Source organism: Bactrocera tryoni, chromosome 4 (assembly GCF_016617805.1).
Source record: "Bactrocera tryoni isolate S06 chromosome 4, CSIRO_BtryS06_freeze2, whole genome shotgun sequence".
NCBI classification, from domain to species: domain Eukaryota; kingdom Metazoa; phylum Arthropoda; class Insecta; order Diptera; family Tephritidae; genus Bactrocera; species Bactrocera tryoni.
Window position 1 is genome coordinate 15,136,125 of NC_052502.1, and position 21,600 is coordinate 15,157,724.

Genomic DNA, 21,600 nt, shown 5'->3' on the forward strand with positions numbered 1-21,600 from the left:
ATGAAAGTTTTATACTGATGGCATAATGTCTCTAGCGGAAAAATGGGCAAAAAGTGGTCGACTAAAATGGTACATATTTAGTTGATTAAAGTTCATTATAAATTGAAACAAAATTTAGTTGAAGTTTGATTAGAAATACTAAAATACTTTTTCGACAAAAAAAAGGAGAGCAATTAATGAGATAACGAGAAACTGACGATTATTTTTAACAGCTTTTCCAAGAAAACTAGTTTTCGCACGTTAGCCCCCTTTTCGTAGACCAGGTCACATATTGTTCTCTACTACTTATACAAACTCGTATACCCTTATATACCATACACTAGAATGTTCTTATTGACATATAAAGTCGTTGAAACTTTGAAATAATATTGGGATAACATTGAGAACACTTGTAATCTCTTCTCTTGCTTCTGTTCCATTAGTTTCAGTTTTATCATAAATATCATGTCAGTAATGTACGGCAGTATTATTGCATATAATAATCATATAAAATATAAATTCAAGTTAGGGGACAGCTGAAGTTTATGTGAGGCAAAGGAAAATATTGACCGATTTTAAAAATTAATCATACCATATCGTACAATGTTACAACATAATAATAGGTAAGAGTTTACTTATTATCATGGTATCGAATGTAAGTTATATACATATATAAATTTAATCCGGACTGACCAAAAAAAAACTGTCAAGTATGACGTAGGTTGCATTTCATATTTCAGGTTTCGAGAACAAAATCTAATTTTAATCACCTAAAATCGCGGTAATGTTTTTAAAAATATTCTCCATTAAGATCTATAAACTTTTGCATGCGTTTGAACCAATTTTCGAAGCATTTTCGCCACTCTGATTGAGGTATCTGCAAAGCATGCCTTTTGAACGCATCATCCAACTTTTGCTGGATTCGGCTCATCTTGAAACACCCAAACAAACGACTGCTGTTTGCTTTCGTGCTCATACGCATAAATCCACGATTTAGTTTCCAGATTGCAACACCTGTCACGATGTCATAGACGTGTTTCGAAGCATCGCTATCGTATTTCGTTAACATTTCTCACAATCAATCGACACCAGCCTTTTATTAAGCAATTCACAAATTGTGTAGGGACCAAAGTGAACAAATATTTTTTACAGTAAAATTTTCATGCAATATTGAATGTATGCTGATATTTACTGGGCCTTGATGGAGCTTCATCGTCAAAAATTGAATTAAGTTCATCTATGCTCTCTTGATGAGTTGATCTACGTTGAAAGTTGTAAAAAATAATCGCTCGAAAATGTTTGCGATTTAATACTATTTTTGGTCGAGAAGAATATTTTAAGTTACTGTAAACAACACAAATAGCGGTCGTTCGTAAAAAGATTCTGAGTATGCATACCATCAGAAATGTCAAACTTTACGATAAAATTGCGAGTTTCCACATTGCAATACTAATGTTGCCAAATCCCGAAATATAGAAGGCAGCCTGCGTATAATGCAAATCTTCATTATGGCCTTTTGAGTCAATACAAGTCACATGCAATAAGATTATGCTGAGATGGCTTTTAATACCTTCATCGGATTTCGATGCTGCGCTTTCGGCTAATTTCGAAGTCATAATCATAATCATCATAGTCTCCGTCTCGTCAACAGCAATGATACGTTTGATAAATGTAGAGTCCTCAGTCTTCAATGGAATTTTATCACCAAAGTTTTTGCACAATTCCACCCAAAAATATTAATCTGTAAGCTTTGTAAATTTTATTTATTTTAAATTTCTGATTTTCTAGTATGTTAAGCCAACCGACTTTCACACTGAATAATTCAAGAAAAATATTAAAAATGGAATATAAATTAGAATTCCAGTTTTATGATTTTTCAACATTAGCAACAGCCGATATAATGTTTTTGTAAATTTCAATGCCCTTTAAGTAGACGTCCGCTTGCAGGAATTCATCGTGATCATGCAACAACACGGGCGTATGATTTATAGGCGAAAAACCTATGGCGGGCAAGCCCAGTGCGCGTATATAATAGCTATCTGTGCCGGCAGGAAACACAAGTGGTTGGATTTTAAGGTTTCTGAAATGTGGCGAAAAAATGGAGAACATTTCGAAACTTATAACTTTCCAAAAGTCAACTACTCAAATACAAAGCCTTAAAACATACAAATCTTTCATAGTTTTCTCAAATGCCAACCAGTATGGATTGGAGTTATCAATTTTTGTAGCCGCGACCTGCGGCTCCTTCTGCTCATATACGATTTCCACACCGCCGCCAGCTTCGTCGCACCACGCTTTGAGCTTTACAACAAAAAATGCAGAAATTGCGATAAGCTCGCTTTAATCTCGAATAAAAAATATTAATTATATACTTAGAAATCTATTCTCGTACCTGTCTATCAAAAACATCGTGGTCTACGTTCAACGCTAAGCGCATATCGAAAACGGCTTCTATAACCGGTGGCACCACATTGCTTTGTACACCACCTTTTACAACGGTTAAATTGATGGTTGTGACATCGCCAAGTTGCAGAGATTTATCTTTATTCAAACGATCGACTTCGTGTTGTCTAAACTCAAACAATTTGCTCAGAATATAGTTCAACTTTTCGCCTACAGTATTTTTGTGCAACAGCGAACCGTGTCCGGCATTGCCACTAATTATAAAATGCACATCTAAAAGTAATAAAATAGTCAAAAAAAAAAATAAAAAATATTTGAGATTTTGTTTTGCTCACGCCAAAGACTTCTTTCTGCATAGAAAACTGGAAATGTTTCATCGGCTGATGCAATGCCTTCGTCGAAACAGAAGCCAACATTTAGTTTTTTAAAATCTTCAGATTGTAGAAAGGCCTTCATACCCATTGGACCAGTGATTTCTTCGTCTGCAAAGTAACCACAATTCAAACACATTTCAGTTGAATTCGTATGTATTTCTTGCAAACCTGGTAGAAATGTTACATGTACTGTGCGTTTCAGGGTCACGCCGTTTTTACGCAGCGCTCGTATGGCTGCCAGATATTGCATGCCCACACATTTCATGTCCTGTGAACCTCGTGCAAATATTCGACCTTCCTCGTCTATTTCGGCAGCAAAAGGTGGATGCGTCCACTTGTCGGGATAAACTGGCACCACGTCCATGTGTGAGTTCAACATAATGGTCGGTAGTTCCGGCTGTTGTCCCACCCATGTAATTACGACAGTTGGCTTCTCCACACTACCGGGATGAAGCACCGCAATTGGCAATCCTAGGTCATTGGCCTGTTTTTTCAGAAACTCCACAGTGGGTGCTGAAAGTTATGAAAATTGTTTTTCTATTATAATTCAATATAATAAGTAGGGTATTAATATGAATAACCAGCAATGTTATATGAGGTTTGTTCTTTATAGACGCTGGGTTCGGTTTTATTGTTGTCCCCAACACATTTATCAAGGTATACACTTGAAGTTTTAATTGTACCATTCCGAGGATTGTCCAAGTACAGGTATTTTCAATAAGAGTTATATTATTTCTTTAAAAAAAATACAGTATTTGTTGGATTAGACTATATAACCGATCAATTATGTTCTGTATAAAACAACGAATTCGATGAACCCAATTTTTTGAGTACTTTGTCCACTAAATCAAGTCGTAGTCTAATGGTGTTAAGTTACAACTTCTTGGAGACCATTCAATATCACAATTTCTTGTAATAGCTGAATCTCCAAACTTTTCTTGCAATAATTCGGTTGTTGCATGAGCTATGTGGCACGTAGCCCCGTCTTGTTGGAATCAGAAGTTGTCAAGATCAACTTATGGCTTTCTCAAAATCCGCAAGGTTGTGATTTGAGACAGTCAAAATTCTTGAGAACGACTTGAAATCGTCAAATTTCGGTCTTAAGTAACACTTGCCTGAACGGCAACAATATTTTCATTACCTCGAGCGGTTCTGGGTCTTATTTGAACTTGAACATTATGTAAAGAAAATATACGCTCTTTCACCAATTCGACGAATACCTAACCGTATTTACCAAATTTGCGGGGTACTTTTCTCTGTTCAAGAAAATATATCGTACAAAAGAAAAGCCAAATGTCGAGCTGGGCAAATTTTTGACAATTAAGTAATGAGACTGATTTTATTGCCGCGCTTGTAGTAAACCTGTGACCTTGAAATTCCCGTTCTCTTTTTCCGGCATCCCTCCCCTCTCCATTGATATATGTACCATCGCTCTAGCTTGTTTAGTTCGCCTGCTGCGTCAAGTTGAGTAGACCTGTGTTTGTAGTGCTCGTCACGAAAATGGAAAAACGAAATCAAGAGCAACGCGTCGCGATAAAATTTTGCGCCGGATTGGGCGAAACAGCTTCGGAAACGTACGCTAAAATTGTAAGAGTGTATGGCGATAGTGCTCTTAGTCGTGCCCAGGAGTTTCCAAAGCTCACAATGGTTGTCTCCGCGCGCACCCCGCCCGAAAAAAGCTCGCATAAGCAAGTCGAAGGTGAAAACGATGATTATTGCCTTTTTTGATAGCCGTGGAATCGTCCACAAAGAAATCGTTCCACCGGGGAAAACTGTGAAACAAGTCTACTATTGCCAAGTACTCGAAAGATTGTGGGTGCGCCCAAACATCGCTCGCAACTGGATCCTTCATCACGATAACGCGACGTGCCACACCGCCCTCTGCGTGTCCCAGTATTTGGCCTCTAAAGGGATCGCCGTGTTGCAACAGCTGCCTTATTCGCCCGACATGTCACCCTGTGACTTTTTTTGTTTCCTAAAACAAAATCGGTGGTCAAAGGAACCCATTTTGAGTCGATTACGGACATGCAGGCGGCCGTGACGAGGGTACTCGCGGACATCCCAGTCGAAGAGTTCCAGAAATGTTACGAAGCATGGAAAACGCGCTGGAATCGCTGTATAGCTGCCCAAGGGGACTACTTTGAAGGGGATGGCAGAGTTGTAGAATAATTTTCAAATAAACGGTTTTTATGGAATCAGTCTCATTACTTAATTGTCATACCTCGTACAAGTGACAAACCACGTAATAAGCCTTTCGGACAATAGGATATGGATATGGTGCTTGCTCGACTCATGCCGATAAAGCTGAATTAAAAAAAAAGAGTGCAAACAAGTTAACAATCATCGGAATGGAACCCGTTTTCAGTCGATAGAAGAGATTCGCTGAAGGAGCTGAAGGCCATCCCAAAAAGATGAAAGGTGAAGGAAAGATGCAGATGTATAAAGAAAAGAAACGAATTGCTTTCATTTCAACTCATTTTTTACCCACCATAGTCTATATCTGGATGTACACTTGGTATCCGCAGATATTCACGAAATATTTCGATCTCTTTATTATCTTTCCAAGAGCTCATTTCAACAACAATCTACAATAACAATTGGTCACCAGTCGCTAAAAACAAATCGCTTAGATGAAAATCGAGATGATATCAATACACTTGTTTAGAATTAGCAATTAATTGAGTAACGATTATATAATTGTTATAACATTCTGGTTATCTGTGAATATAATAATATTATTTGTTTTTGAAAACTTTGCAACTTCAAGTTCAAGTTCCCACTATTTTTCAATAAGTTTATTGCTATCTGTATTATTATCTTTATGATACAATTCGCACATCCAACACAATTAGACTTTCACACTCATAAAAATTACAAATTATTTTGCTTTGTCCCGTTGGAGAGAACATTAAATACTGAGCATTTGTGGCAGTTTGTTTAAATATTTATGAGCAGTTATAGGGTTTGGTAAAATGTTGACCACTGAAAAATCAAGCAAAGATTACGTTGTAACACAATGTATTATGTATAAATATTAGATGCCCACAAAAGATTTTACACAACCACATTGCGGTTTCTCTCTGTTTGGTTGGCACGATTTAAGTGATAAATGAAATCTTGCCAGAAGTTTGTTCGAGGGTTGACGAATATTTAGATGAAATATCCAATAATAGTGGTAAATAACGGGTGATCCAAATAGAGGTACATTTTTAAATAACGTTTTTTTGACAGATCACACTTGAGTCGTGTCAAGCTGTCATGTTATTTTCCTTCACTATTGTTTGGCATTTCATCATAGAAAGACTTACGCTTGAACAACGTTTACAAGTCGTTCAACTTTATTACGAAATTCAAACTTCTGGTCAACATAATCGGCCTACTGAGCGCATTATTCGCGATAGCATTACCATCTTGGGACCCAGCATTCATTATTGGATAACATGCGACTGAATAGACCCCATCCAGTACGCAGTGAAGAAAATATACCAGTCGTAGCTAAGAGTGTACACGAAAACCGTGGAAAGTCGATTTGGCGACGTTCGCAGCGACTCGGACTGACGTATGGAACGACTTGGCGCACCTTACGAGATCTTAAGATCCATGAAGAGATTCAAGAGCTGGCATTTCATCTAGAAAAAACAACAGTTTGGTGTGCTTTGTGGGCCGGTGGAATCATTGATCCATATTTCTTCAAAAATGATGCCGGTGAGAACGTAACCGTCAGTGGCAACCGTTATCGCGCCATGATAACCGACTATTTGATGCCTGAAATTTGTCCCTTTTGCTGCTTGAAATTCGTGGTTTCCAATGGAATCACGGTAAGGAAACGTTGAAAATGTTGTTGTTGTTTTTTGGGACTTTACTTTATCACTAATACAAGAATTTGAGTGGCACCAAAGCCTATGAAGGCCGTAAAGTTATCGAAAACTTGCCTCAAGCGAGTCTTCCGTCCCCCTCCATTAATTACGATAACTTTGAAAAAGTTAAAGAAACGTTCCTTGAAAATTGAGGCGTTGGCATCAAAAAGTTAGCAGACGATTTCAATGTCCCTTATGGATCGGCTTAACATATTTTGGTTAATGATCTGGGTATGAATGTTAAGTCTTGATTCGTACCAAGAGATCTAAGTCTTTTGCAAAAACGATGACGAGTAGAGGTCGCAAGAGCGATGATGAGGGAAGTTGTGGACCCTACTTTTATCAAACGCATCATTACTGGTGACGAGAAGTGGATTTATGAATATGACGTCGAAACGAATCATTTTATTATCTTTGGCCGAAAATACAAGTATATCTCATAATTTAATTACTTAATTAGCAGTTAATTAGGTAATAACTCAAGTTTGTATGAATTGAAGCTAAGCTTCCTTGTTAATATTACATACTAAGAATTAAAATATGGTTATCTGTAGTACTAGATTCCAGCATAAGAAAATTCATCTAGCCACCTACCTTGATGCAGCCAAGATTCGCACCCTCTGTGCAGCAAAAAACGCACGTTAACATAACACAAGAAAGGTTCGACGTCGTCAAGCTGCAATCACAACAGCCAACAGAACAATTTTCTACTCGACTTGCACTCCTGCTCTCTGAGAGCACTCGTCAACAACTCGGTATAAGGAACTGTGTGACGGCATTTCAAGCTCCTTACGTACAGCTGCAACCGAAACCATTGATTTTCGGAAAATGCAAAAGAAAAGCTGGTACGACGAGGAGTGCCGTGCCGCAGCGGAGAAAAAACAGACATTACGATCGATCACAATGCAGGATGGGATAGATACCGAGAGTTGAAAAGAAAGGCGAAACAGAAAAAGAAAGAGGCCGAAATGCGTGAATACGAAGAGCTTGAAAAGCTGGCCGACATCGGCAATGCTCGAAAATTCTACGAAAAAATTCGACGGCTAACAGAAGATTTCAAGAGCGGAACATACTCTTGTAGAGCTCCAAAGGTGATGTGACCGATGCCCAGAGCATACTAAAATTATGGAAGGAACACTTCTCCAGCTTGCTGAATGGCAGTGAAAGTATAACGCCAGGAGAAGGCGAACCCTATTCCCCAATCGATGACGATGGAGCAGACGTTCCATTGCCCGACCATGAAGAAGTTCGAATAGCAATTATGAGTCTGAAGAAAAACAAAGCGGCGGGGCTGATGGATTGCCGGCCGAGCTATTCAAACACGGCGGCGAAGAACTGAAAAGGAGCATGCATCAGCTTCTTTGTAAAATATGGTCGGACGAAAGCACGCCCGAGGATTGGAATTTAAGTGTTCTTTGCCCAATCCACAAAAAGGGAGACCTCAAAATCTGCGCCAATTACCGTAGGATAAGTTTCTTAAACATCGCGTATAAGGTTCTATCGAACATATTGTGTGAAAGATTAAAGTCCACTGCCAACAACTGATTGGACCTTATCAGTGTGGCTTTAGACCTGGCAAATCAACAACCGATCAGATATTCACCATGCGCCAAATCTTGGAAAAGACCCGTGAAAAGAGAATCGACACACACCACCTGTTCATCGATGTCAAAGCTGCTTTTGACAGCACGAAAAGGAGCTGTGTAAACTGACGTTGAGCAACACCAACATCTTCGTCAGGATCAGGAAGAACCTCTCCGAGCCGTTTGATACCAAACGAGGTTTCAGACAAGGCGACTCCCTAACGTGCGACTTCTTCAATCTGCTGCTGGAGAAAATAATTCGAGCTGTAGAACTTAATCGAGCTGGTGCAATCTTTTACAAGAGTGTAAAGCTGCTGGCGTATGCCGATGATATTGATATCATTGGCCTCAACACCCTACGAATTATATAAGAATTTATCTGGCAATCAACTGATAAAGAAATATCCAAACACATGTCTAAAAGTGGTATTCGTACAGTATGTACTTATATGGGTTCCAGTGACGTTTAATAGCTTATATCTTCGCAGGAACATGTGTTAATACGTAATTACATTTGAATACAATTTCACAGTTAATCTACACGAAGTTTATTGCACTCAATTTACAAGAGAATTGAATTATTGTTGCTCTTATCGTTGTGACACCACAATTTAACTGTATGATAACGCATATAACAATTATTGTTCTGATAATGCAATGCGAATAGATAGCTGCATGGGAAAGTACTTAATAAATGCATGCGCAATTGCTAGCAATTACACACATGCTTAAGTAAATAAGTTTATATATGTATATATACATACATATGTATAAACGACGATAGATATATATGTACAATTAATATCAAGGAAGCAGAGAGAACTCTTTTGGCACTATTCAACTGTCCAAGAACCAACCCTCCAGAAGAAAAACAGTATCTCTACAATAACCTCCATAAATCAATAATTTTTATATTTAACTTAACACCATTAAATCAACAATATTATACAATTAAACAATGAAAAAAAAAAAATAAACTAAGCATTTGTAACAGCTGGTATGATTTTTTTATAGTATTCAATTCCTTTCAAGTAAACATCCGCTTGTAAGAATTCATCGTGATCATGCAACAACACGGGTGTATTGTTCATTGGTGAGAAACCAATGGCAGGAACGCCAGCTTGACGAATATAACGGCTGTCGGTGCCACCGGGAAATACAAGAGGGGTGATTTTCATGCCACTAAACAGCAAGAGTTTGCAAAATAAAATAAATTAATTAAATTCAGAAAAATTAACAAAATTAAATTGGCGTTAGTGCTTACAGCTCCGTTGTCGTCTTTTTGAATGCCAGCCAGAAGGGATTGGAATCATCAATTTTTGTGGCTTCAACTTTTGGTTGCTTTTGTTCAAATTTGATTTCGATGCCACCGCCAGCTTCCTCACACCATTTATTTAGCTGCATATTTAGCGAGAAAAATAAAATTAGTTAGTAAAAAAGAGATTTAGATACACATGTACATACATACATATATGGTATGTACAGAGGGATATAAAAAGAATTAAAAGCAACTTAGAAGCATATAAATATCTTGCATTAATCGTGGCAGCATACAATTAAGATTAAGAATACGAGGGCAGTCTGATAACTACTCGCAAGAAAAATTCTGTTATCGAGCACTACTGTTCAGCCGAATTGAACTCATAGTTTTGTTCTGACTACGCGTGGCAGCAGGTGTATCCGCGGAATTTAGAAGAATGAAAGAAAAGCAATGTCGATCGGTGATTTAAATTTTTGGAAGTGAAACGTCGTTCAAAGTAACCGCCATCGGTTTTTATGAGAAATGGTTATATTTCTCGAAAACTGTTAAACTGGATAGCGAGATCGAAGTCTACAATCTTATATTTTGTCAGGTCGCCGATTAAAGGTTGAGACAATAAAATATTTTAGGTGGTGCGTTCGCCCTCTCCAAATAAGACGCGCAATCTAGGGACAACGCAAAGCAATATCTGCAACGCTATTCGAAAAAATGTTGTTTCGTAACCGTCAACGGAACATGAAACTATTAATATACAAGAGAGTCGAATAGACGAAGGAATAATCGAAACAGAGAACTTGCAGCGCAAACCTGATCCGAAGATGACTGTCTCGCGGACAAATAGCAACCATTTTTTAGAATTCATAAGGTGTTTTTTATATTGACTACTGGGATGATCACAAGACAGAACAAGTAAGTAAGAGCTAAGTTCGGGTATAACCGCACTTTTCATACTCTGGCAACTTGCAAGGATTAAAGAAACTGTAGCAACACGTTGCAAGTGTATAAAAAACGAACGAAGAAAAAGCACTGTTGCCATTGCTAAATGGGCCGAAAAACCCCACGAACACCCATATTTGGGTCTGAGAGATTTCTTGTGATCGTCGAGCAGAAATTTTAGTCATCTGAGAAAGTTATCACCGAGCTCCTGAAAAATTGGACAGTCGGACAGATATTATGTTACAATTCGGTTTTTGTGATCAAGCAATTGTAGTTAACATGAATCACAGGCATTCATTCGAATAAAACTTATTAATGTAAACTGAAAATATTTGAAAATTTTGTAGCTTCTGCTGAAATCGTATAGTTAGTAGACAACCATCTAAAAGAAGGTAATAAACTAAGGGAGAGCTGCTTATTAACGGACCTACGAAAATAGTAGTTTTCCCTGGAAAGCAATAAGTAGATCCGAAAATATATTTTTTGTAAGAAAAAAATTGCTATTACGAATTATTTCAGTGCTCTCAGAGAGTATTAGTACAGGGTTTGTCCGGAAAGTAATAGGACTGATTTTCTTCCACCACGACTGTATTTCGGAGCGTGCGCGCACCGACTGGTTTCGGTAGTGGGCTTTCCTAGTTCACGATATGATCAAGCAAGCTTACCCAGGTGTTGATTTAGCAAGAAGTGGTGTGTTTCGGTGCCACAAGGCCTATTTGGAGGGCCGGAGAGAGGTCACTGATGAAGACCGTGCTGGGAGACTTGCGACTTCGACAAACACCGACAATGTGACTCGTGTGCGCAAAGTTTTGTACTCAGACCATCGACTAAGTATTCGTTTAATTGCCCAGATGTTGAATTTATCAAAATATGTGGTTCAAGACATTGTCACGGAGCACTAGACATGCGCAAGGTGTGCGCGAAGATGATGCTCAGTGACGACCAGAAATTGCGGCGAGTGGAAGTGTGCCAAGAAAATATCAACATGTGTGAAAGTGATCCCCAAATTTTGAATAACGTAAACACATGTGACGAGTCATGGATATTTGAGTATGATCCCAAGACAAGAAAGGCATTCTTCCGAGTTTTGAGACGACAAAGGGGATCCAAGCAGCATGCACCTGGGCTCTCAAAACTATTGCGGAGAATAGCTTCCGTGACGTCTTCAATACTTGGAAATCGAGCTGGCAGCGCTACATCGACGCAGAAGGAGCCTATTTTGAAAGTTCAATAAATTTTAAAATATTTTCGAAATACCTGTTTCTCGTAGACATCATGATCAACGCTCAACGCCAAACGCATGTCGAAAACAGCAACCAACGTCGGTGGCACCACATTGCTCTGCACACCGCCATTCAGCCTGGTTAAGTTGATGGTTGTCACATCACCAATAGAAAGCGAACTATCGTTTTCTAAACGCTCCACTTCACCTTGTCTGAATTCCATCAGTTTATTGAGAATGAAATGCAGTTTCTCGCCAACAGTATTTTTATGCAACAAGGAACCGTGACCGGCAGTGCCGCTAAATATGAAGTGGACATCTGAAACCAAATTGATGACATAAATTACAGTTTATAATGCACAAATCAAAGAAAACATTCGATGCTTACGCCAGATGCTGCGCTCCGCATAGTAAACTGGGAAAGTTTCATCCGCCGAGGCGATGCCTTCGTCCAATGAGAAGCCCACATTTAGTTTTTCATAATCCTTCGATTGGATGAACACGCGCATGCCCTCAACGCCACCGATTTCCTCATCTGTGATATATATAATCGTTTTATAGTCAAGTTTATTGTCTGATAAAAGGTTTATCACAAATGCAAACGCGATACGAACAAATCATAAAACGCTTACGTATATACATACATATATACTGAGATTACTGAGCCTAATGCTCTTACGTGATGTTTGCGAGCACATCCATATTATTTACTATTACTTACCTGGCACAAAAATCACATGAATGGTGCGCTTTAAGATCACATCGTTTTTACGCAGCGCCCTTATCGCGGCCAGATATTGCATACCCACACATTTCATGTCCTGTGCGCCACGTGCATATATTCGACCCTCCTTATCGATGTCGGCAGCGAATGGTGGGTGAGTCCACTTCTCGGGAAATACCGGCACAACGTCCATGTGTGAATTTAAGACCACCGAAGGCAAATCTGGTTGCTTGCCTACCCATGTTATGACAACAACCGGTTTTGTCGGACCCGCGGGTGAGTAAATTTCAATAGGCAATCCCAAATCGATAGCCTGTCGTTTCAGGAACTCCACGCAGGGCGCTGAAGAGAGTGAAGTATTTTGTGAGTTTTTGAATTCGAGGTGATTTCGATAGTGTTTTGATGCAGTCGTCTTTACAATACACTTGACTAAGTATACTAAATACGGTAGGTTAGGTTAAGTTAGATGGCTGATCAAAGAACGCATGTGGACTTCTATATGTAGTTCTTTCTGATGCCATAGAAAAGAATAACTCCTGTGTTCGAACTTATACATTTGTAGCCAATACAAATTTGCATAGGCGTTTAATTTTTATACCCGTCAGCTCGGTGAGATTTTTGTCTGAAGATATGCCCTCCCAAGTATTTAAGTCTTGACCTCCCAAACGCGGAACAGTCAAGAAGAATGTGTTGAGTTGTTTCCACCTCATCTTCTTCCATACAGCTTCTGTAGATGACGCCTGGTATGATTTCCAGCCTTACTACGTGGACACCAATAGGACAATGGCCTGTAAAAAGCCCCACAACTAGGAAGGACCAGCCTTACTGAGGCTAAAGAGATCACTATATCTCTCGCGATCGATTTAGGGCCCGAGCGGTTCTAGGCTGCTTTTTCTTGCTAGCTCATCGGCTTTACAGCGATGTTAGGTACTCTTTGACCTCCCTGAACGCACTATTAATGAGTTCAAGGCTAATATCGTCGCTCTGTTATCTGTGTGAGTGACATCGAGATCTTTTGGATAAGTTAAAACTAATCCTATTTTAATTTCTGACGGCCGAGCCAAGAACTCCAGGATTAATACCGAAATATCACTAGAGAAAGACACTGTAATGATTATAGCAAACATCTATATCTAACCTAACAAACCATATGTAATCTACGTTTGACAGAGTAGTTAAAAAATCGCAGCTACGATTGCTTTCTAATTTATGGTACATGTATCCACTTTATACTTACCATAATCAACGTCCGGATGCACACTTGGTATACGCAGGTATTCACGAAATATTTCGATCTCTTGATTATTCTCCCAAGAACTCATTTTATAAGCAAACACTAAAAGTTATGAAAAACTGGAACTCTTCACTATTTTCTATAAAATTGTTATGACAAGAGGTAATGTTAATATCGATTAGATAAACATTCTATTCTTAGCTGAATATTCTATATTTATGATACAACTTTTAGAAGAGAGAATACCAAAAGTTATTAATTAAATGAGAGATAAAAAGAGTTAAAGCGGTTTTTTTGAAGTGTATACTAAGAATACTAGTATTTAAAACATACTGAAATGTGTGCGCCACATAGCGAAAAGAAGAAACGACTGGCGCGCTGTTGTTAACTCGTTTATAATCGCGTAAGCGGTGTCTACGCCAATTAAGAAGAAGAAGAAATGTGTGGTGGTTTATTGGATGTTTCAGAGTCAAATTAAAAAACTCTGAGTATGAAAAAGCTGCTCTTTGTCAACTAACAGACCTTCCTAAAAATAAATTCAAGCTTCTTCTCTCTCTATATACAGCGGTCATTGCAGGTTCGAGAGACACTTATGTAATATGCTCATATTTTCAGCTGCAATGTGTGGATTCTGTGACATGGAGCCTGAAACTCCGGAACACCTGCTTCTAGAGTGCATAGCAATTTGTAGACGCAAGAACAATGTTCTGAGATCCACGTTTTCTAACAGGAAATGCATCAACTCTCCCAGCACAATCCTTAAATTTATAGGTGTGCTGGGCCAAAGTGAGGCCTTGCGAAGGAGTGTAGCGCACAATAAACCATAAGTTGAGGTACTGACCTCAATAACTTACTATTTTAATGTGGTAGTTGGCGAAGAATGGAATGGAATGGAAATCCAACGCAGGATTGCTCTTGCCAACAGGTGCTACTTCGGGCTGAGTAGGCAATTGAAAAGTAAAGTCCTCTCTCGACGAACAAAAGCTAAACTCTATAAGTCGCTCATAATTCCCGTCCTGCTATATGGTGCAGAGGCTTGGGCGATGACAGCAACGGATGAGTCGACTTTACGCGTTTTCGAGAGAAAAATTCTGCGAAAGATTTATGGTCCTTTGCGCATTGGCCACGGTGAATATCGCATTCGATGGAACGATGAGCTGTACGAGATATACGACGACATCGACATAGTTCAGCGAATTAAAAGACAGCGTCTACGCTGGCTAGGACATGTTGTCCGGATGGATGAAAATACTCCAGCTCTGAAAGTATTCAACGCAGTACGCGCCGGGGGAAGCAGAGGAAGAGGAAGACCTGCACTCCGTTGGAAGGACCAAGTGGAGAAGGACCTGACTTCGCTTGGAATATCCAATTGGCGCCACGTAGCGAATAGAAGAAACGACTGGCGCGCTGTTCTTAACTCGGCTATAATCGCGTAAGCGGTGTCTACGCCAATTAAGAAGAAGAAGAAGTTGGCTAAGAATTCATGCTTTGAAATCTTATAAATTTCGCTGTTGGAAGTAAACGTCCAGCGACAATAATGAAATGGGATAATCCGTATAGATTAACTAGATTAAGAACGATCCAACTATTTGTAAAGTAAACTAGCAAGACTCGCTTAAATTGAGTAATTTTGAAGGACTTATTTCTGGAGCGCCAATATTTTTGCAGTAAAAAAATTGGCGTAGGGCTCTGCTTTTGAATGAGGGCGAAGAAATTTTTGATGTTTATAATATTGGAGATGTAGTCCGATACATTCGCAAAAGCAATATGAAAATATTTTGGAAAATCGCACGGTTTCGTCATCTTGAGCCACTTGGAACTGTGTATCTTCATACAAAAAATCAAAAATCAAAAATTATTAGTTTCGTTTTTGTCATTCTCATGGATTCGTTTTGAGGTCTTCGAGATGAGAATGAATAACAAAAGTTATTTAAGGGGAATTTATGACTGTTATAGACAAACAGTTGGGCGCAAAGCTCCTTTTAACCTTAAAGTCTTTCTTTACGACGCCAACTAATGATGGCGATTACAAAGTAAACACTTTGCAAATATTAAATTGAGAAGATTTTTATCGTCGATTAGATAGTCAAGTGGTTTGGAACAGCGCCTATAATATATAGAAGTTTTGAAAACCAATAACCCTTCCATACATCTTATAGAACACAGTATTCATGTTACGTATTTATGTACAATTTTCCGTTTTTCGTTTTTGTACATTTTTCCACACTTTCCACACTCTTTACAATATTTTCATAATTTGTCTTAATGGCCAACAAAATTAAGTGCCCATTGGAACCCATTTAGACCATCGCGATATTCCCACGACAATTACCGAATTGACCTAAATTTGTATCTGGTCGGGGCATGGCATTCCAGCGGCGTTTAGCAAAAGCTTCTCAGCTAATGAATTATCTAGTTACAACAACAACAAAATAAATAATGGAAAATCACATTGGATCAATGTTTCAGTGTGCAGCGGTAAATGTCATAATTGACATGCATCCAAACATCGTTTTTATGCGAAATATCGGCACACTTTGCTGCTACTTGTATATTGAATAGCGCTCATGATTGATCCAAAAACAAACATACAATATATGCGAACGTCTCTAGCAAAAACTCATACATATTGACATTAAGTTGCCCACAACTAAAAACAAAGCAATGAAATGGGTGACACTCGAAGCTTTTTAGGACAACATTGCGATCGCTGCGCCAAAAGTCAATTTTTATATGGAAAACAGCATAAACTCGGTGCTTTATCGTTTTTAGTAAGCACATATTTTTGGAAAAGTGTAGGAATTTTACATATTTTATATTTGCAATAAACGCCAAATCACCTTCTTATATCGTATTGTATTAAGTAATATCGGAATGGGCACAGTCTTTTGCGCGTTATGTATTTTTCCTCACAAATCAGCTGTGTTTGCGTAGGAAATACGTTTTGTTTTTCCTATTACTACACTTTCTTTAATATATTTGCAAACTACACACAAATCGCGACGACTCTTTTAATACTGGAGAGTTAGACCGATACGTCAGAGTATTTAAGCATTTTGCGCCGGTCGATAAGCAGCCATACGCTTTACGAGTGCTCATACGAAGCTATGAGATCTGCGAGCATAATGCCGCCAATGAGTGATGGACCCTTTAGGGAAAATCACCAGTTGCCTGTAACGTTAAGCGAACGATTTAACTTCAGATGATAATATATTCGTTGAATACGAATATAAATATTTTTAAAAATTAAGAATAAAAGCTTTATATAAAAAAAATTAATTAATTAGGTTACAAATATGTATATATGTATATTAGAGAAAAATCGCGTTTTCGGGAAATTTTCTATGGATATCTCTGAATAAGTTTGTCCAAAAGACTATGGGCCTAAAACCATTTTCGAGCGAGCAATTATAAGAAGAAATTTGTTTAGCTATCATAAAAGTGTGTACGTCAGTTCTTGTTATATTCAAATGAAATTTAATAAGTAGGTGCAGATCGGAACCTAACTATATAACCGATTATTCAGATTTTTAAACTTCGTTTTAAAAATCACTGGCTCGAAACCGGTTTTAGACCTTTAGTCTCTTTGGCAAAGTTGTACAGAATGATCCGTACAGCACTTCCTGCATACACGATTTTATAAAAAAAAAAACAAAACATTTGTCTCGATCGTATATACATATATCATAATAAACACTGCAGCGGCGACTTTTCCACGAATTTGTTATGATGCAAATCATAATAAAGTATATGGTAATCATATAAACCTTTTTGTGTTTGAAAACCACGTTTCAATTGGCTTTTTGAACCCTTTGAGCACTTAAAGCATTCACGAATCACCAATTGGATATTATATTTATAAAATTTATCACTGCAATATGGACAATGTAATTCCAAAATTCACGAATATAAATTTACCAGAAATAACTTTTATCGCCTCCCACAAAATCATTAACAATGATGTCTCGCTGTACTTTGGCAGAACCGTATAAAAAAGCCGAACAATCACGAAAATTAAAATGCAGCATAAGAGGTGTGTAGGTATGCCTCCTGGTCCACTTCAAAACATTGCCCAATGGTCTACCTGGGACTCAAATTTTTACAGGGTTATTTGTCCACAACTGACATTGGAGTTAAACTCATATTCACACGACACGAACATTAATGAGATCAGTGAGTGTTATAATGGGTGGCAATGATACTTATTCATTATATATTTAATAAAACTCACATGAGATGATAACTATATAATGAAAGGATGGACTTATCGAATATAAGAGGTTATATACAAAAAAAATCGACTTTTCCAGAATTTTTTCTGAGAAAACTTTTAAATTTATTGATCCAAAAACTTGTGCACATATTATGGTATCTTTTAACTGTTGTTTAAGACTCAGTATTAGTAAAAATATTTATTTGGAAAGGAACTACAGCTGATCTTCGGGAGCTCCTCTCAAAAAACGTTTTGCGGTCTGAACTGTATCCTCTGAAATTAAAAAAACAAACTAATTTCGTTGAAGTAATGTCAAACCTAGTAATTAATCGAAGGAATATTTTTTTTTTTTTTGACAAAACGACGGTTTCTAAAAAAAAATCGATTTTTGACCAAAATTTAGGACTTAAATTGCTTATAAAAAATCATATATAAATCGGAGAGAAAAAATCTTCGATTAATTATTAAAAGTTTTAAAAAAATTTTAGATTAATCGGTTCAGCCGTTTTTGAGTAATGTTGGTCAACGGCTTTGACCATTTTGAGAAAAACGTGTTTAAAGTTTGGCCCTGTACTTCCAAGCATTTTATTTTTTTTAATTTTCAGTACCGATTTGTTTTTGGACCATCCGTTACTCATTCATACTCCTCTGTTTTGGATTTTCTCATTTGAAAGCAATATTTTGGTTTGTCTATGTATACCCCAAAGGCAACATTTGAATTATAAGCAAATAGCTTATATATATATATATATATGTATGTAAATGTATATAAATATATATCAATGTATGTAGTATATACACTATTCCTTAATAAATCTTATCACAAGATATTTAGAGAAGGGTGAAGATGTATATGGACCCATAAAATTTATACTGTGCCCGCAAACATCTTTTATATAATTATTACTGGCAAATAATAACCGAAAACTATAAAACTTAATTCTGTACATATAATTCTTTGCTAATTATGTATGTATGTATATATGCGTATATACAAAGATATATACACAGCTGCCACCTTTCTTCTCAAATTAAAAGCAAACATTACAATGCATTTAACATATTTATTTCACCATTGTTTTTGTTTTTATCACTATTATTATTATTTTTTGTTTTTGTTTTGTTGAGAAAATGCAAACCGGCATTCAATATATTGAGCAGAAGCAAAAACAACAGCCACCTGTAAACATTTACTGCTCAGCGCACGCCAAAAGCGACGTGAAAAATAGGAGAGATGGAGAGAGCATTATCGCTTTCATAAATAAAACGAGTGTTTTACTCTCTGTTGAATAAAATTTCAAAATTTAATTTTTAAGAGCAATTCTCTTTTGTTTTGCAATCAAAGTGTAATAAATTAATAATTTATTTTTAAATTCGAAATGTTACAGTAAATTATTGATGTGAGAAAATTTAAATTACAATAAATTACAGTACTGTTGCGATTGTGATGTTAAAGGCTGTTTTTGGCTAAAACCGTAAATGATAGTAAAAGTTTCCTAACGCGTAGGATTTTTTGTGTTGTAGTTAAGAGGTGTAGTGGTCAAACCACCATCACTTTTCCTTCAAAGACGGTCGAGAGATCGTTGAAAACATCTCGACAACTCTCATAAATCCGTTCGAATGATTTTGGTGGATATTTTGGGTACAAAACACGTTCTTGCTCGACTCGTACCGATAAAGCTGATTTTTTTTTCAAAAAGAGTACCGTAAACAGGTCTCTTTACACCAGCATTCTGAAGGCTACAAAATAAATATTGATGAAGAATTACATATTTTGAGTTTTATGTACAATTTCCAGGCACTTTTTGCCACAATGAATACTGATAACAGATGATAATTTCATATTAATTTGAAGAAATGTATTTTTTTGCTAAAAATAAGCCTCAGTCTCGACGACTATTTCTTCATGATCATTCAATTTCTTTCCAGCGAGCATTTTCCTAAGTTCTGCGTATCGAAAAGAGTCGGAATCGATTTCAACCCCAATTCGTGCAATTTCGCTATTGTTTCCATTGGTTTGAGGCTCGGTGCAATATCTTGATAAAGCAGTAACTTCTTCTTTTTGGAATGTGGCTGTCGTTCTGTTATTGTACTTGGATGATTTTGAATCAGATTTCCGAATAAAATGCTGAAGCCTTTCTTTCTCCATTGCCACATATGGAATTACAAACTTGGGTTAAATAGCATTGATCAACTCTGAATAATATAATAATCATCTCGTCATTATAGGTCAACTATGAGTTCTTCGCCTCAGAATTGTTAGATTTGATTATGCTAAAATATTGTGATTTATCAGCCTGAAATTTTGCTGAAGTAATTTCGAGAAATGGTGCCGAGTTGATAGTCCTTGACCGGTTACTTGGACCCGACGGTGTTCAGATTGGTCTATGATTTGCTTGACGTGCTCCTTATTTGTCTTTTCTAAATATTACTTTAACTAACTAGGCAGGTCTTAGATGTTGTCCGTATTTCTCTAGCAAAAACTCACATTACATAAAATAAACTGTTATTATTATTTGTATTATATTATATATTATATAGTATTATATTGCAACATAGCGAACAAGTGCGAATCAACATGCCTTTAAACAGTTTCATTCGGATAAAAAGCAAGTGTTATCACTGGTCATAAATGCGCTATCAGATAATTGCTATAATCTGAAGAAACTGCTGAGTAATTTTATTTAGATATTTTATTTTATTTTGAACCAATACATGCACCAGTGGAAAATTATACGTGCCACGTTATTCAATTCGAAAACCACAAAAACTAAACCAACCAGTTGCACGAGAGGTTGTGAGGTAGTTATATAAAGTTGTAGTTGTAGTAGTAAATAAGGGGCACATAAATTTAAATAAATTAACTAAGTAAATCCGTTGATCAAACACAACTTGTTGAAATTGTTCTATTTGTATTCAGTCGTTGTGGCAGTTAGTCTCACCTACGTATGTACATATGTATAGAAGTGATAAGTGCACGGTGACAGACCCCGTAGGGAAGTGTGGACTTGTGGAACGGAAAATAAGTTTTAATCAAGTGTGTTTTTGATATAATTTATAGTAAATTTATTAGATAGAGTTTATAGTTTTAGGTATTGTTGCCATATCCGCAGGAATAGTTTTTAAACTAGACGTCAAATGAAGTAATTGACTATTTTCGATGATTATTGGACTTATAGTTATTTAAAGGGTTAAATTCACTTGTGAATTTCAAAAAATCGATTTTTTTAAGCAACTCTGAAGCGTAAATTCTTTACAAAATACAATTTCTTCTTTCAGGAAGCCGCCATATTGTAAAAATCAAAATATTGTCTAGTCCTTCGAACATTATACCAATAATATAGCGATAAATCTTGAAAAATAACTACTGGTTTGCTGGTGGATATAACGTCTAGCATATAACCCAAATATTCACACACTCCTTCTTTACATACTTCATTCAAATAAACTGACAATTCGAGGCCCGAAATAAAACGAAAATGAAATCAGTTGTTTTTCTTCTATAAAACACTAGATAAGTCTTTTCTAATTTTTTCCTGTAAAAATTTTAGCTTCATAGATCTTTCTTACAGGGTGCTTTGAATACATATACGTACAAGCTAGCTAGCAGTTGTAAAATTAGTGTGCTTAGAAATCCCAGCGATGAGAAGAATAAGAAAACTTTGCTACGACGTTTTTGAAATTCATAAATATAGATACTCTTTCAAGTTCTTAGCGAATTAAACTAGAAAAAGCAGTAAAAATTTGTAGTTTTCGTAGAGGTGTCTAAGCACCTATTTTTAAGAGCATCAAGCGAATTTTTAACCATCCTAGC

At 37.0% G+C, this 21,600-nt stretch overlaps 2 protein-coding genes across 4 annotated transcripts; both read right to left on the minus strand.

Annotated features, from left to right (window-relative positions):
• Window positions 1-1,723: 1,723 nt before the first annotated feature.
• On the minus strand, window positions 1,724-5,694 carry LOC120773462 (aminoacylase-1-like). 2 transcript variants are annotated; one of them, XM_040102363.1, is made up of 7 exons: window positions 5,537-5,694; window positions 5,245-5,367; window positions 2,925-3,269; window positions 2,718-2,864; window positions 2,372-2,655; window positions 2,147-2,280; window positions 1,724-2,059 (listed from the first exon to the last, which is right to left on the minus strand). In XM_040102363.1, exons 2-7 carry the CDS (start codon window positions 5,327-5,329, stop codon window positions 1,846-1,848), a joined length of 1,209 nt encoding a protein of 402 aa, XP_039958297.1. In that variant the 5' UTR covers window positions 5,330-5,367; window positions 5,537-5,694; the 3' UTR covers window positions 1,724-1,845. The 2 variants fall into 2 exon arrangements, with proteins under 2 accessions (XP_039958297.1, XP_039958296.1); XM_040102362.1 differs by having other exon boundaries at window positions 5,245-5,693.
• A 3,381-nt stretch (window positions 5,695-9,075) lies between these two features.
• On the minus strand, window positions 9,076-16,584 carry LOC120773463 (aminoacylase-1-like). Of its 2 annotated transcripts, none has more exons than XM_040102365.1 (7): window positions 16,414-16,584; window positions 13,577-13,675; window positions 12,337-12,681; window positions 12,004-12,150; window positions 11,651-11,934; window positions 9,461-9,594; window positions 9,076-9,378 (listed from the first exon to the last, which is right to left on the minus strand). In XM_040102365.1, exons 2-7 carry the CDS (start codon window positions 13,659-13,661, stop codon window positions 9,174-9,176), a joined length of 1,200 nt encoding a protein of 399 aa, XP_039958299.1. In that variant the 5' UTR covers window positions 13,662-13,675; window positions 16,414-16,584; the 3' UTR covers window positions 9,076-9,173. The 2 variants fall into 2 exon arrangements, with proteins under 2 accessions (XP_039958299.1, XP_039958298.1); XM_040102364.1 differs by having other exon boundaries at window positions 13,577-13,712.
• Between the last annotated feature and the right edge of the window lie 5,016 nt (window positions 16,585-21,600).